We start from the raw sequence: 17110 nt of genomic DNA, 5'->3' as shown, positions 1-17110 counted from the left end.
CTCCGAGGAGCAGGGGGAGAGGAGGTTTTGTACCTCATAGTGTCACTGATTTTGAAGTCCTGGAGCTAGAGCTGAATGAACAGTAAAAGCAGGTTAAATCATTAACCAATTAAGGGGATGGGGAAGCAGCTGTAAAAGGAACAGAGGAAGAAGGCCAGATTATTATTATTTTTGTTTCTTTTCTTTTTTTTTTTTTTTTTTTTTTTTGCTGCTTTTTTTTTTTTTTTTTTTTCCCCCTCCTCATCTTCTCTCCTCTCTTCTCCCCGCCGTGCCCCGATCACAAGCCCTGCTTGGCCAGCGAAGCGGACACTTCGTCGGCTAGCGTGGCCAGCTGGGGGGAGTCCACCAGGTTGATGCTGCCGGTGGAGGAGACGTTGCTAAGGCGGCGGGGGGAGGCATCTCCGGAGATGGTGGGGGACTTGTAGACGATTTCGGCGCCGTGGTCGGTCTTGGCTTTGGCGTTCTCGCGGAAAGTCAGCTTGTGGGTCTCAATCTGCAACGAGAGGAGATGGGGGGTGAGGGGGGGAGACACGGGGGTGCCCTCGGAGAGGCTGGTTTTACCTGCAAACTCATCGTTTGGTCACCACCAGCTGGGAGGAAACGGCTCGGTTCGGTGGCCCCATCCTCCCCAGTGCCCCCCCAGTCCCTTCCAGTAGTCCACACGGGGAATGGGTAGGGCTGGAGCATCTCGGGGTGCTGCCAAATCCTGCCCAAGATCCCAGTGTGGTGGTGGGTCCTGCTCCCACTCCCCCCGCAGAGATTTATGGAGGGATGGGGGGGGGGATCCCCAAACGGCGCATCCTTTAACCCAACTGGGCACAAAACGCTGCTTCCATGAGATAAATCCCTCTCTCCCAGCGACCACGAGGGCTGAGGAGAGGGGATGGAGTGGATCGGGTTTGCTACTTACTGGTGCCCTCCCCAGCTGAGTTCAAGGGTGGGAGCTGGCTCTCCGGGGGGGTGGGTGGCTCCAGCACCAGGGACTGGAGCCCAACGGGGTCTGGGCTCGGGCTCCGAGCAGCCTGGGGCCGGGTCTTGTCTTCCTTGCCTTTCTCTCTCTACAGGTGGTGGGGTGCAAAAAACGCATCAGCAACCAACCAAAAAAAAAAAAGAAGAAGATCCAATACATGTCAACCAGAAGGAAAAAAGACCAAAAAAATTGAAGGAAAGAAGTAGAAAAAACAGGGAGTAAAAGATCTGAAAAATAGGGCCGTTCACTGGCTCATAGGAAGAAGAGCAACTGCCTTTGGAGATGGGGCAGGGGGAGCTTTCCCTGGGCAGCAGAGGAGAGCAGATCCTGCTGGCACCGGTGCTTTGGCAGAGCACAGAGCACCCCCACTCCCAGGGCTGGAGCCCCTCTGCTGGGAGGGGGGGCTGAGAGAGTTGGGGGGGTTCAGCCTGGAGAAAAGAAGGCTCCAGGGAGACCTTAGAGCCCCTTCCAGTCCCTCAAGGGGCTCCAGGAGAGATGGGGAGGGACTCTGGATCAGGGAGGGGAGCCCTAGGAGGAGGGGGAAGGGTTTGACACTGAAAGAGGGAGATTGAGATCATCTCAGATCTGGGGAAGAACTTGTTTGGTGTGAGGGTGGTGAGAGCCTGGCCCAGGTTGGCCAGAGAAGCTGTGGCTGCCCCATCCCTGGAGGGGTTCAAGGCCAGGTTGGAGGGGGCTTGGAGCAACCTGGTGTGGTGGGAGGTGTCCCTGCCCAGGGCAGGGGGTGGCACTGGATGGGCTTTAAGGTCCCTTCCAACCCAAACCATTCCATGATGTGTCCAAATCTGGATCTTTCATGTTACAAAGGAGGGTCTAGGGACTTGGGAAAGGCTGGGGAAGGGGCAGTGGAGCTGCCCATGGCTGCTCCACATGGGGGGCTGATGGGGCTCAACTGTGTCCTGTTCCCTCCCCGTGAATAGTGTCCCACCTCAGAGCAGCACTCCCTGAGGATGGTCCCCAGTGTCGAGGTGTGAACAGGAATGGGCTGGAGAAGGGAAACAATCTGAGGTGGCATCTGAACCCCAGTGACACCGATGGCCTCCTCCAGGTGTGGATTTAGGCAGGATGTGGGCAACTGCCCCGCAGGAAGGCTCAGGCAAGTGATGTGACTGCTGGGTCACATCCTTGCAGATAAATTCCCCCTCCAAAGGGCAAGTTCTTCAAACTATGGCCCAGTGAACGTGCCAAGATATGAAAGAATCATCACTGGAATCATAAAAATGATGAAAAAGGGCTTAGTGAAGCACAGGGCAGTCTGATGCGTACAGCAGCGAGAGAAGGGTAAGGAAGGCAAGCGATCCCTCAGCCAGAGGCCAGCGCCGCTGGGAGATGAAGAGCTGGGAGGTGCACAGAGAAAACCTGGCCAAGAACAAAGTGCCAACACACACAGGAGCCGAAACAGAACCTTCCCCTCCCCCTGAGGAAAAAAAAACCTGTTTGAAAAACAAGCAAGATAAAACCCGCTTTTCCCTGGAGAAATTCCACCAGGGGTGTCACCAGGCTGGAGTCTCGACTTGGTGCTCTGCTCCCTGCATGGGACTGTCCCCGAGGGAGGTCTTGGCCATGTTTCACTCAGCTGAGACTTACTGTGAAGTCACCATCAAAGCTTTCAGCAGGAATGGTTCACCCCAAGTTCAGTATTTCACCTGACTGGCTTTTGGTTTTCAATTTAAATGCACAAAACTCCCTACAGAGTTCTAGGCCGAGCTCAACTGAGACCAAGACTCGAAGGAAGAAGAGATCACCTTCCTTCTGAAGGGACAGCCCACTGCAGAGTCACCTTTTCTAAATAAAGCTAAGTCTTTAATGCTCCACTTTCACCAGGGAACCAACACCGAGGCAGCACCCTGAGCTGCCAGCCCTGGGCCACACCACTGGGAGCAACTGGCAAGGCAGAGCCCAAGAGCAGTTGCAGCCCTTGATGGGAGAGGTTTGAGACACAAACACGTTTCTGCACAAATTTCAGAGAACAGCAGAAAAGAGCAGGAAACCACAGGAGAGGATCTCGCGTACGTTCACGCTCCTTCAGGTGGCCAGAAAGGGGACAGACTGCCAGCCTTGCAGCTCTGCCACAACCTGTGCCAACATCCTACAGGTTGGCAAGTGCTGGCCAGGAGCCCCCAGGCCCTTGCCCACCTGTGGCTGAGCAGCCCGTCCCCAGGCAGGGCTTTTTTGTCCTCTGAAGGATGAGTATGCACAGCCCACCCCACGCCAGACCACAGGCAGCAAATGTGCCTGGTAAGCAGAGAGGAGGAGCCAGGCAGTCTGAAGATGAGCTGGGGGAGCAGGACCTTCTCCAGGTCCACACTTCAACCACTCTTCCTCACCCGCCTGCTCCCAGGGCAGAGAGATGCCCGTGGCAGAAGAGCCGGCCCGTTCCCAACCCAGTGCCCCTTTACCTTTTTATTTCCTCCTCCAGGGACGTGGCTGATGTTATCTAAGGACCCGATTTTCGATTGCACCTTATCTTTGAAGTCCAGTTTCTCAGATTTCACCTCCACCTGGCCACCGCCTGGAAGGGAAGAGTACGAGCTGGGTTAGCTCCTGTGTCAGCCAGGGCAGGGGGGGAGAGAAACAGTGAGGTCTGAGCTGCCCCTTGGAGGTGGCTCAACCAAAGCACCCTGAGGGTGAGAAGAGGGTGAGGACCAGGGAAATGGCACAAGAGGGACCCCGTGGTCACCTGGAACACCCAGGAGCCAGGGCAAACGGGAAGCAGGGTAAAGAGATTTCCCAAAGAATGCTGTGCAGAGCTTACAGACATCCAGTGTTTTAGAAAACCAAGGGCAGGGAGCTAATCATGCTGCCCTCAACACCAGCAGTCCCAGCGATGTGTTGGCACGGACAAGGGTGGCCATGGATCACACCAGACCCCTCCCCAGCTACTGAGCCATCAGGGTCTGGCAATGATGGACCTGGGATCAGTGTCCAGCACCCCGGGGGCTCACTCTGATGATCTGGTCTGTTCCACAAGCCTCCCCTTGTTCCCTGCACAACCCCAAACCCTCTCCCCATCTCCAGATGCGCACCACGATGCCACCTCTGAGTCCCAAGAACCAGCCCCCATCCTTTTTTTCCCCTGAGTCATAGGGTACCTGTTTTTTTTCCTTTTTTTTTTTTCTAAGTCAAAAGATACCTGTTGTTTTTTTCCTTTTTTTCTGAGTCAAAGGGTACCTGGTTTTCTCCTTTTTTCTGAGTCAAAGGGTACCTGGCTTATTTTCCTTTTTTTAATAAGTCAAAAAGGTTTTTCTTTCCTTTTTTTCTGAGTCAAAGGGTACCTGGTTTTCCTCCTTTTTTTCAGAGTCAAAGGGTACCTGGTTTTCTCCTTTTTTCTGAGTCAAAGGGTACCTGGTTTGTGATGGATGTTGCCCAGGGAACCGCATTTGGATGTCACGTGGCTCAGGTCGACTGGCTTGTAAACGATTTGAACCTGTCCGTAGGAGAAAGGAGAAGGCAATGAGCTTGTCATCACCACGGGCAAACCTGGGGAGGGGGAGGCACAACACACACCGGCACCTGATCTGGATTCAAGGGAAAGGACAGCTTAAACCCCAGTAAGATTAATAATACAAAAGAAACTGTCATCGGAAATGGGAGATCATTAATGCCCGTGTGCAGTAGCCTCTCTTAACATGTCAGCATGCACGAGATCACCTCTCCACAGAGGGGGGAAGTAGAGGCAATTTTTAAAGTGCTTAAGTGAGAGAGAAAGTGGAGTGGTAATTAATTAAGATTTGCATACACATCATCCAAAAGGAGGAGATATACCAGAGAGAAAACGTAAAAAATAAATACCTTTTCTGGTGTAAAACATAAAGCTTATGTCCACAAAAACTGAAAGAACAGAAATGATCAATGTGCACAGAACTTTTAAAAGAGTGACCAAAATATGCATTTCTGAAAAATGCTGTAACGGAAATAAGGGTTAAAAAAAAAAAATAAAAAATAAGAACAAAGCAAAGTCTAAATATCTGTCAGGAGTTTCACATAAGAATAAATTAAAATGGCAATCATCATCTATCGAAGCAGAACAGTATTTCATGATATTATGCTCTGTTTTTCCATTTGTTTTACCCATGACATCTCTGAGCGTGGGCTCCAGTAATTCCAGTTAAACCACCCCACTGGGAGACTGGCCCCGGGTTGTGGGACACGGGGCCGGCGGCCTCTTGCGCACGGACAATGGGGTCACACGAGACGCACACACGAGGGATGGTTAAGGTGGGGCTGTTTAGTGGTCACGTTAGCTGTTAAACACCACACTGGAAAACACTGGAGAGGTCTGGGACCACCAGGTGCGTCGGGGAACGGCAAATCACAGCACACACACACCGGCTACACGGGGAGCAGGAGACAAGGGGGTGAGAAAACATCCCCAAACCCCCAGAAATTACCCTGGGACCCTGGGTTTGGACTCCCATCTGTGTGTGAGCCAGTTGTTGCTGGAGTTAGTGGGGTTGTGCAGGAGAAATGGGGTCATCAACACTTCAAGGCTGGTTCCTACTCACTGGGAAGTGTCTGGCTCCCAGTAATATCCTGGATTTCAAGGGGAGCGGACGCTGTTCCCTGTGTTTTCACCACGTAGCAGGGCGAGTGTGCTGCTCTCACAGCTCTCAGGAAGGATGTGCCAGCACCAAAGGGACCTTTGCAGAGGAGCTGACACTCCTTCAAGCAGCCAGCCAGCCTCTGGGCCAACACAAGCCAGCAGGAAGGAGTCACCGTGGCCACTGCTCCCCATCACTCCCAAGCACCCTCCGCTGACTCAAAAGCCCTGGGGTGAAGGTGCCTCCTTCCGTTCTCATGTTGGCCCCGTGTCCACCAGCCCCACCACCCCGAGAGCTCGGTGCTGGACCGTGGTTGTGCACACCATTGAGAAACACTTCCCCCCCTCCATCATCAAAAGGAAGGGGTGGGGAACAGAGGTTCGGAGCCACCGTCCCACCATCCCGGAGCCTGCCTTGTCTCCGATGCTCACGCATACCAAGAGCCACATTCGACAAGAGAGTGGAGACAGAGAGAGGGGAGAAAAGCAGCCCTGGGGTCCAGGAGCACATGGCAGACACAGACATGAAGAAAGACAGCGTTGGGGAAAGATCACACGTTTAACGCACCGGGCAGGAGGAGAGCTAGGTTCAGTCAGAAGGCAGGAAACAGACCCCAGAAAGGACAACTGGTGCCTTTCTAATCCCTGCCATGACCCTGAAGGGCCAACGAGCAATTCGGGCACCACTGGGACCTGGGACTGAAAGACCTCCCATTTCCAGAGCAAGCCATCAGCAATGGAAACGCTTTCTGCCCTCATTCCAGTTCCCTTTTTTTTTTTTTTTCCACAGACAGGACTCCATTAACCCTTACCATCCTGCTGGGGAGCAGAGAAGGTTCCTCCCCGTTTTAGCAAGGAAGGAAAAGGGGCACGGAGTTGCCTGTCTGGGAAACCAGTGCCAGAGACCTGGGGGATCTCAACTCTCGGCATCAGGAACGCTAAAGGGCAACTTTTTCCTAACAAATCACCTTGTCAGAGCATCAATTGGCTTTAAAAAACCAAAAAGGCACCGACCCCAGGTTACTGTGGCGAGAGTTCATTCCTCTCGAAGCAGCAACGTCTGGGCAGGCATCACCACTGAGTGTGGTGGAGGGTTAGGACACGATGGCCATCGAATGCTGGTGGTCTCTTGTTGCCCCTCCATCGGAGGAGCCCCAAGGAACAGCTCTGCCACCAGGACAGCCTGTGCAGCCACACTCCAGCCACCTCAGTGCCCACACCCAGAGCTGAGCTGCTGTTTTCCATGTCAACGCAGCCAGGCAGGGATCACACCGTTCTCACTGCCGGCAGAGCCTGGGGAGGGATGACAACCTCCAGCCAAAAATCCAAAATATTTCTTAGCCCACCGCAAACCACTGCCCACGGGGTGAGCTCTCAGGGGAGAAACGGATGAGGTCATCACCCTGTGCTGAAGCTAATTACCAGCCGCAGCACAGATGACTCGTGACGAACACTAACTCCTGGCGTAACAAGTGGTCCACCACGCACCAGGCAGTCCAGCCAGTGCAGGACCCTGGGGTAAGAAAGAGGAGAACAAGCACAGAATCTGCTTCACGGAGGTCTGACCTCCACAAAGCAGCTCCTCTGGCCCGTTAAATAAATGCAGAATGACATCAAATTTAAGACGGAGGTTGCAAACCCAGTTATGTCCCAGTGGTTACATGCCAAGCCCTCTGCAATGCTCGGTTTCTCGGGGAGGGCGCCCACAGAGATCAAAAACAGCATATAAAAAAATAAAAATCCATAGGCAACATCTGAGGAGCATCAAATAGCTTCCTCAGATGGCCACAGACCAGGCAACCACAGACCCTGGGTCGCACTCTTTGGGGTCTCAGTGATGCTCCTTCCTTGGTCCGTCGTCTTTCCTGGACCCAAACTCTGTCTCCAGAGAGACTGGGGTAAATCCACCAACCTCTGTGGAGTTTCTCCAGGTTTCTGGCACAGTAACTGAAAGCTGAGTCCGGCTATTTCTCCGGCAATGGCTGGAAATGCCGGCGTTCAAATCAATTCAGTCAATATTACTTTAAGCTCAGCCTCCCTGGGCACTGCTGGACACATTCATTAGCAAGGAAAAGCTTAATATTTGCATGGAACATACTTGCCTGATGGGAACGGGCAGGAACCTGCGCTTTCACGTCGTGCGGAGTCATGTGCAATTTAGCAGTACATTAAGCAACCAGGACTGGGTTTGCTTATAAATCTATCCATCTACTGCATCAGCAACTACGTCAGTGTCTGCTAGAGGCCACCCACCCTGCAGACAACGGGGCATTAAGCCTTCCAAGTAGTGTAAAAACCTTTTGGGTTAAACGGGATGTTTTGTTACAGACATGGTTTCTACACGGGTCAGTTAGTTCTGTCCATGGCAGGCATGTACAGGACTAGTTAGGGTTCATCTAACCATGTCTTTTGGGTTAACGGGGTTAAAGGACAGCACGTCACCAATCGCTATCTGAGGGCAGGGTCGCTGCAGATAGCATTGGGGGTTTAGTGTATACAACATGCCACTAATAATAAGGATTATTACAGTGCATTCAAAGTGTGAAGGTACTCACACTGCCTCCTCCCGGGATGTGTTTGATATTATCCTTTGAGCCACACCTGGATTGAACGCTGCTAAAGTCCAACTTCTTATTAACAATCTGCACCTTTGGTAGCCAGAAAAGAGTCATTGCACGTCACCAATAGCTATCTGAGGGCAGGGTCGCTGCAGATAGCATTGGCAGTTTAGTGTATACAACATGCCACTTATAATAAGAAGTATTATAGTGCATTGAAAGTGTGAAGGTACTCACACTGCCTCCTCCCGGGATGTGTTTGATATTATCCTTTGAGCCACACTTGGATTGAACGCTGCTAAAGTCCAGCTTCTTATTAATAATCTGCACCTTTGGTAGCCAGAAAAGAGCGTGAGAAACAACATGACCATCTGCAGCTTGACCATGCGTTACATCACTAAACCCAGGAACCTGCCTTCCAGTGCCAGGAGCAAAGGAGAACCTCTGGGTTGCTACAGAGATTTGTCTACTCAGGGGATGGAAACTGAAGATGGAGGTGGGTAGGTTACAGCTAGAGATTGGATACATCTGGCTAGCAAAGCAGCCCTGGTTTCCAGCCCAGAAACACCAGCCAAAAAGCCAGCTAACTCCCATTTTATTTCATTGAACAAAACGGGGAACTTGCTGGGCAGCAAACGTGCTGGAAGGCACCAGTGCTCCGGGCTCAGCTTCTGCAGAGCCAGTGGAAGGAGGAAGGATGGAGCTGAGAGAAAAGTGCCTGCTCGGCTCCATCTCCCATGCCGGGGAACATGCCCCCTCTCTAGGACAGACAGACATGGCCTCACGTTCCAGCAGCTTCAGCAAACTGGGCAAACTGGGGCAGCTGGTCAGGGCAGCAGGCTGGAGAGCAGGAGTTGAGTGTCCAGCATGGTCTGGGAGAGGAAGCCTGAGCTCTGTGCTGTGCAGGGCTCAAACTCCCTCTACAGTTAACGAGTAGAAAAAGCAAATGCTGCCAGGGATGTATCCCACGCCTGCAGTTTTCTTAACTCCTGTAGAGATGAGATGAGATGAAAGGGGCAGCACAGACCACCCCCAACGGCTCTACTGCACATTCCTCACGCCCCCTCGGGTGGGAAAGTGGCTGGAAATGGCCTGGTGCCACAGGGGAACCACATACCACGCTAACTTCACCCTCCAGTCCCAAGGCCTGTGTGCCCTCTCCTCCCACACACAGATTTTTGTACTAATTAATTAAGCTGTTTCCCTTTAGGGCTTCTTTTTCCTATTTGGGTTCTATAAGGGCAGCTATGCTGGAGTGACCCCATGCGTAGGAGCAGCTATTCCAGACAAGACCAAGATGAAGACCTTTCCCTACATGGACTGGATGGGCTTTACAACCTACACAAGTATCAACCAGAGGTAAATGAAGGTAAAAACCAGCAGGCACCTAACCAGGCATGTGCTCCCTGAGGAGAAAGCCCGTTGGAAGCACAACCCTCACGAGAGGAAAACAGACACAACATCCTGCAAGAGAGCAGTGTCACATCACACCGCACATGCAGTCCCTGGATGAGGAGGTCCATGAAGCTGGTTGAGCTTCAGCATGTCCCCAGCCTGCTGTGGTGGCAAGGAGAGCTCCTTGCTGTACCTCAGTTCTTCAGCATGAGAAGCACCAAGGCTGACACACGCCTCCAGCATCATTTTCCAAGCTCACATCAACTAATCCCCCAGACCAGGACCCAGTTCTGCTGGACCAGGCTTTGTCAGAGCAGCACTCGGTGATTCAGCAACAAAAAAGATGCTCAGCCAACGCAAAAATACTGGAAAAGATGTGGCCTGGCATGTGTGCCCCACATACTTCTGCTTCCCTAGGCTGGGGGGCTGAAATCCAGGCCCATCTTCTGCCCACCCTAAGACCAAACTTGTGGGATCAATCCCTTCTCCTCCAGCTGCATCGTTCTGCTAAAGAGCAACCTCAACAGAGCATCCCCGACAGAGCACCCAGCCACTCTCCCCCACAAAGAGCACCAAATTGTCCCAAATTCAGCTGTTCTCACTCTTCCAGCGATAAACATGCTGCCCGAGAGAAGTGGACAGAGAAAAAACACCAAACACAACTCATAAAAGCTGGTTTAAAAAGAACAAGCAAACAATTTAACCAATTTACAGTAAATAGAAGGATTCCTTCTAAAAATCTCTGAAAAGGGGTGTTTTATGGGGGCAGTAGGAAAACTTTATGTCTTGTTCTAAGTGAGCAGGAGGGCTGAGGTCCTGGGACACGGGCAGCTGGAAGGACACATGCTGCTCTGCTCAAGACCAATGGCCAGAGCAGCCCTGCCCAGGCTCCAGACACCCCCCCGGATTATTGTGCGAAGGAAAACGTGCATTGTCCAGTAAATCACCAGCCGTGGTGAAAAATGCACGTAAGGGAATGAATGGCAAAGCACGCTGCTATTTAAAATGGTGAAGAGAAGCCATCTCAAAGCCTCCCCCCTGTGCCAAAGCTGAACATTGAGAGCCACGGAGCTACCTAATTGCACAAAATGGCATGCACCGCGCTCGGGGACGATTTGTCACAGCTCTGTCGCATTAGAAGCCGCAGAGCAAGGTCTACAAGGTGGTGTCACCCCCCTGGGGCAGGCAAGCACAAGCACATGGGGACTCCTGACTGCACCAGCCATGGGATGTGCAGTTCTGCTATTTAACATCTGTCTAAGAGCCACCGGGCTGTCACCAGTCAGAGCAACCATGTGCTTTCACGTCTCCAGCGAGGAGGATTTTACAAAAGCCTCAGGACACGGCCACACAGTGGAAGGGAGCGGTGCAGAGCAGCTGGGATGGGTGCTGAGCAGCCCACACCACCGCTGGAGCTCTGCAACCACACGCTGCTGCTCTCTGGGCTGCGGGGATGAATGAGCTCACACCATTCCCTCACCCAAACCCTGCTGGGCTCGCAAAATTTAGCACAAGACTCTGGTTCCCCAAGCACTTGGGAACACGGAGATCACTTTGCTGCTCGTGAAACTGCCTCTCTGGGAGTGAGAAGTAGCAGGGGTTGAAATAGTGCCACCAGCTCTGGCCCTGCCACGCTGCATCACGGAGCAAGACAGCACCTGATCGCAGAATACAATCCCAAACCTTGCCAACAGAGCTGGATCCAAACCCCCAGTGTTTGGAAAAGCCTGGGAGGAGACCATCCTGTCTGTGCTCGCTAACGAAGCCCCGGAGGCAGCCTTGAAGGGACTGCTCCAGATCACACAGAACGGGATTCAGAAACACAACCCTGATCTTGCCACTCTTGAGGGCTGCAGGGCACAAAGTGCTCTCCCTTAACCAGACACCAGGAGGGAAGGTCATTCCCCTGGCAGCCAGTCCATACGTTGACGTGCCACTCCGTGAAAGCCACACCACAAGCTCCCTGGAGCTCTCTCTGTGGGACAGCTCTACTGCGCTAAGCCAGGCAAGCAATTTCAGGACCAGCACCCAACCCAAACGGCCCAAAAACTCCAAACCCAGCATTGGGCTGGAGATCAGCCGCTCACTGCTGGGCTGCTCTCCCTTCCCAGACCATCAAGCACCCGCTGTCCCTACGGACAGACCCCTGGAAAAGCAGAGCCCCCGTGTTTACCTTGCCACCTCCGGGCTGGTGCTTCAGGTTTTCGGTTGAGCCGATTTTGGACTTGACGTTTTTCAGATCAGGCATGGGGGCAGCTGAGGGCTGGATGCGGCTCTTGGCAGAGGCAGGAGATTTCGGTGGTGTGCGAACCACTGCCACCTTCTTGGGCTCCCTGGCTGGTGGGGTGGGCAGAGAGGGGGTGCGGGAACGGCTGCCTGGAGTCCCGGGGGAGCCGGGACTGCTGTAACCGCTTCTGTCTCCAGACTTTGGCTGCTCACCTGAAGTTTGTAGACAAGAGAAGCAGAAGATAAGCAACCTGGGTACAAAATCCCTTCCCCGCTCCCTGCCCTGCCTTCCCAGTGCTGATCTGCCTGGTCCCAGGGCCCACCCGCTGCTCCCAGTGAAGACCATCAGCAGGGGGGAGATGGCTGCGCTTTCTTCTACTTTATTTTGAAGTGAAAACTGCGATTAAAGGCAATTTTTTCATATCTCGGAAGGAAGATGGTCTTCACTGCTTGGATCATCGCTAAGACTCCCCACCCAAGTGTGACATTAACAAATTACAGACAAAAGACCCTCAAAGAAAACCACTTTTCTATTAGAAATTTGGAAGCGTTCTTTCTTACAAAATTATTTTATGTAATTAAATAAGGATGATCACTGAGCAACTGAGAAGTGTCCCCAGCCTGAAAAGAAATGAAGAAAAGAAAACCCTTATACATCACCTTTCTCAGACTTCGCTGCTGCAGGAGGTGGTTTTTTCTGCTCCTTTCTGCCTGTTTAATGAATGAGAAAGATGCTTAAACATAATAAAGCTGGAAATATAATTGATTTAAGGCTTTATGGAGCTCTGGTTAAGTATGAAATATATATATATGCAGTGAAATGCACCATTTTAATGGAAATTTACAATGCTTGATGCTTTCTGGGGTTTTCTTCTCTGAAAATAATGGGCTAATCTCCATTCCTGCAATCGAAGAATTGATCCTCTTGCCTCTGGTCTTTGTGAAATATTGCCAAGAGAAAAGGAATAGATGGATTAAAAAAATGGAGCTGCCTAAATCTTCCAAATTGGAGGAAATTCCAAAGGGATAAAGCAAGCGCCGCCTTCTACACACTGGCTCTGCTGCACCCCAAACCAGGACACAACTCCATGAACAGAGCAGATGAAGCAGCATCCAGAAAGGCTCGATTCAGAGGGATCGTCCCCAGCTCTGAACCCACAGCCCCGTGACGAGGCTGAGTGGCTTCAAACCACCACACAGCCCCCTTGCTTAGCACCGTGCAATCAATCCAAGAGAGATCTCGAGGTGCTGGAGCGAGTGCAGAGGAGGGCAACGAAGCTGGTGAGGGGGCTGGAAAACAAATCGTATGAGGAGCAGCTGAGGGAGTTGGGGCTGTTTAGTGTGAGGAAGAGGAGGCTGAGGGGAGACCTTATCACTCTCTACAACTACTTGAAAGGACACTGTAGAGAGGTTGGTGCTGGTCTCTTCTCACAGGTAATTAGTGACAGAACGAGAGGGAACGGCTTCAAGCTCCAACAGGGGAGGTTTAGATTGAACATTAGGAAAAAATTTTTCACCGAAAGAGTGGTCGGGCATTGGAACAGGCTGCCCAGGGAGGGGGTGGAGTCCCCATCCCTGGCTGTGTTTAAGGGCCGTTTAGATGCAGTGCTGAGGGACATGGTGTAGGGGAGGACTTTGTAGAGTGGGGGAGATGGTTGGACTCGATGCTCCCAAGGGTCTCTTCCAACCCAGATGATTCTATGATTCTATGCGATGAGCCCAGCCTGCACCAGGGCAAATTTGTTCACTATCTCCAAATAACTCTGTAGAGAACGTGGGAGCACCACCAAAGCAGAGCTTCTGGAGTCAGAGACAGCACAGGAAGGCAGCAGGACGCTGCTTTTGCCATCACCTACCGGAGCTGGGAGGTGTCTTGGGGGCCGTGGGGGTCTTTGCTGGGATGCGCGTGGCGTTGGTGGAGTTCCTCTGAGCCTGCCCGGCTGCAGACCGCGGCGTGGCCGTCTTCGTGCCGCTTCTCATCTCCGGGCCCTGGGGACACAAGGGGGAAAAGCTCATGCAGGAGACATCTGCGTGGCCATGGGCCATCACCCCTCATGGATCAGAGCCACACCAGACCCTGACAGCCCATGGGAGCTCCCACTGGTTTCCCCACACGCAGGCAAATCATCGACGTGCCTCATCACACCCCATTTCCCATCCTTTCCCTGTTCTCCAAATTCCATCTTGTTCCCCCTGTCCTGCTAAAATTATGTACAGAAGACAAATAAATCCATGGATTAGACCAGAGGCTCTGTTCAGGAGAACAGTGCTGGACTCCAAACCCAAAGAAGCTCCTCATTTATCCCCCCCTGGAACACACTGCTGTAACATGTACACAATCTGTAATGGCACGTAAAGAACAACATGCTATTTATTCTCTTCTGGTCCTGCAGAAAAGCTTCCCCAAATCAATAAATTAAGACACATCCTCTTTCTGATGAGTTTCTAAGGCTGGTCTGGGCGCAAAAGCTCATGAAAAACACGCAAGTGACAATTTACACACTGACTGGTCCCCAGGCAGCAGGGAGGCAGAGCAGAGCCATCGCCAGCCCTACTGCGGTAAAACCATACCCCGTTGTCTGCGACCTGCAATCTCTGCTCTCCCCCTCACTGTGGGTGTGTTGGTGTGACTAAACACCCCACGGGGAAACTCCAAGCCACTTTTTTACACTGCAGAATAACCACGGATGTGCGCGCACTTCCTATTCTCTGTGTAGTAGCACCTGGCAGAGCTGGCTCTGGCACATCTCAAATACATCTGCTGTTTACAGCCAAGGCATCCACAAAACACAGCATAAAGCTGCGAGACAAAGAAGCACACGAAAGAGCATAAAAAGACCTGGAAATTCCTTAGAGAGACCAGAAGCACCCAGTTGCAATGAGGTATTTTTTCTGTAACACAAACCAAGAGACCTACATACTGATGAGATGGACCCACTTGATTCAAACACCAAAACTGGAGTCAAGACTGGTCACGGCCACTGGAAGGAGAAGGGGAAGCACAATCCCACCCTCTCAACTAAATGGGACATGGAGATGCCCCTGCCAGACCTGTCAGGAATGCTTTAAGGTGTTCCCCAAGACAGCTTTGCCTGTCTCACATCCCATTCCCTTACCTTGGCTTTCATTTCCTGCGTTCCTGTACTGGCAGGTCGGGATGTGACAGCAGAGACGCGTTTGGAGGTGGAAGCAGGGCTGGAGGGTGTTTTCGAAGGGGTTGTGCTAGAGGAGGTGTGTCGCTGGGGAGGGATGGAGGGTCTAGCGCCTGGGGGTTTGGCAGTGGAAGGTGAGGATTTCTTACACATGGAAAAAAAAAAATAAAATTGGAACACAAAAAATGAGTATGGAAGGGAAACAAAAGGGGATCACTAACATGAAATTGGATTAGAAGGTGCAATACGTCTCTATTTACTACCAAACTCTCTATGTGCTCCGCTGGCAAAGATGCTGCAGGTGCAGCACCATGAACACCAAGGAGATGCAGATGCCTGCTCCCAGGTCATCCAAACCCACCACATCCACTTTTATCATTAATGGATCACTGGGTTTTTTTATCTAGACAATTGCTTGCTATTGTGTCAAATGTCTAATCTGATCCAACCCTGCCAAACCTCCCTAGAGAAAGATCCAATTTTACACTGTTTGAAAATAATTATATTTTCTCATCTTTGATACTTCACCCACTAAATCGCCCAAGAGCTTGTCCATCATCTCGCTCAGGCACTAGCCAGGGTAACGGCCAGCTGGGCTGAACCTCCTCCAGAGGAAATTAGGAAGAAATTTTTCACTCTGAGGGTGGTGAGAGCCTGGCCCAGGTTGCCCAAAGAAGCTGTGGCTGCCCCATCCCTGGAGGGGTTCAAGGGCAGGTTGGAGGGGGCACTGGATGGGCTTTAAGGTCCCTTCCAACCCAAACCATTCTGCAATTCTATGATTCTATGAAATCAGCAGCGTGACAGATACCATTAAACTTCTGGAATTTACCCACTCCGTTTTAATTTAAACTCTGTTCCTTACCCAGAACACACCACCTGCAAGGGCTAGATTATTTAATTTAATTTTTTAATTACACTTCTTGCTCTTTTCACTGTTACACCACTTGTCCCCAGTACAGCCCAACGCAGGTTTGAGTTTGCTTTTGCACCAGTTTGTCCCAGCAAAGCCACCTGGCTGCTTTCCAGTCTCAGGCTGGGAAAATGATCTCTCCAACCACCCGCCCAACCCCAGGAGACACATGTTTGGTTTAACTTTGGTTTCCTTCCTCGCCCTCAAAGATCTCCATGAATTGCACCATCCAAAGGAATGAGGGAAGACAAAAATAAAAAAAACTCATGAAAGATGGATGGAAGAATGGAAGATAATGGGAAGGATTTCTAAGAGGCACAACTGCAGCCAAGGAGAGCAGGAGAGGGAGCCAGGAACGTGCACAGCACTGACTGGGTTGAGGTCACCTCTGGTTCTATTTTTGAGCTTACCTTCATTTTCTTTTCCTCAGCTTCAGTCCCTTCCTTGTCTTTGCCATCAACACGACCTGAGAAATGGAACCACAGAGTTACACTTCTTGGGACCAGTCAATAAAACGTAGAGAGGTGGTAATGCCTGTGCTACAGCAACATGCGTGCTGGGTGGGTGTTCCATGTTCCTGCTCTCCTTTAAATTAAATACTATTCTTAGAAATATTAGACAAAGTCACTCATTTCTCGCAGAAATACTTCCACATCGTAAACACATTCTTTCTGGCTTAAGAGATGATCCTGTGCAGGGGCCACAGTGCATTAGTCATCTCAGACACACGCAACGAGGCTTGTATGAGACCATTTTGCCCAGATTTGCACTCAGTTCCAGTAGTGTCTCTTCAGTTCAGGATAGAACAGTTATCTTCAACCCTAGACATGACTCTCCCTCTCTAAAACACCCATGGGTTCTACCAACCATATATATAAAGACTAAAATTGAAGGATGGCCCAATCCTAGCAGCACCAGGCAGCCCATGATCTCATTTAAAGTTGTTGTTCAGGGTGTTTTTATACCTGGCTTTTAACCAAAGCATCTTTATGCCCGGCTGTTGTTGCTTCCCTTCTCTCCTGCTTTCTGCCTCTCCTGCGCCTTCCATCTGGGTCAGACCCTGAGGGTCTTAAAGTTTTAGCTGTTGTCCTACTTGATTCCCATCAAGCACAGAGTGACTGACAATATTTCAGTGTTTTGTCCCCTCAGTCTACAACAGACTGCAGTAGTGCTAATTAGGAGATTAGAAACAGGGAGGAAGTAATGTTTGTACTATTCGGCATTCACAACAAAGCCCCTTTTCCCAGTCTTCAGCTAATTCCCCCCTAATCTGGGAGGAAAAGCTGCTGATACTCTCTCCCCAGTGTTTTGGAAACTTGCCCTGGGGAGTTGGGGGGGGGG

General features: G+C 51.4%; 1 protein-coding gene across 20 annotated transcripts in view; it reads right to left on the bottom strand.

Moving 5' to 3' along the window:
* Positions 1–165: 165 nt before the first annotated feature.
* MAPT (microtubule associated protein tau) overlaps positions 166–17110 on the bottom strand; it is a 34533-nt gene continuing 17588 nt past the window's right edge. For 6 of the 20 annotated variants that reach the window (XM_014956507.1, XM_014956510.1, XM_014956505.1 and 3 more), the window contains 10 exons: positions 16180–16235; positions 14824–15003; positions 13564–13696; positions 12368–12418; positions 11655–11920; positions 8324–8416; positions 8084–8176; positions 4334–4415; positions 3388–3500; positions 166–493 (listed from right to left, as the gene is read on the bottom strand). In XM_014956507.1, coding sequence (XP_014811993.1) covers positions 278–493; positions 3388–3500; positions 4334–4415; positions 8084–8176; positions 8324–8416; positions 11655–11920; positions 12368–12418; positions 13564–13696; positions 14824–15003; positions 16180–16235 — 1283 coding nt within the window. In that variant the 3' untranslated portion in view covers positions 166–277. Of the gene's footprint in view, positions 494–910; positions 1059–3387; positions 3501–4333; positions 4416–4780; positions 4820–8083; positions 8177–8323; positions 8417–11654; positions 11921–12367; positions 12419–13563; positions 13697–14823; positions 15004–16179; positions 16236–17110 lie in introns of those variants that run through there. The other 14 variants (XM_014956511.1, XM_014956519.1, XM_014956520.1 and 11 more) reach the window with 10 other exon arrangements.

Source organism: Calidris pugnax, unplaced genomic scaffold, assembly GCF_001431845.1.
Source record: "Calidris pugnax isolate Ruff unplaced genomic scaffold, ASM143184v1 scaffold167, whole genome shotgun sequence".
Classification (NCBI taxonomy): domain Eukaryota; kingdom Metazoa; phylum Chordata; class Aves; order Charadriiformes; family Scolopacidae; genus Calidris; species Calidris pugnax.
Note: the sequence above shows the minus strand (reverse complement) of the source record. Positions and strands in the feature narration are given on the sequence as shown.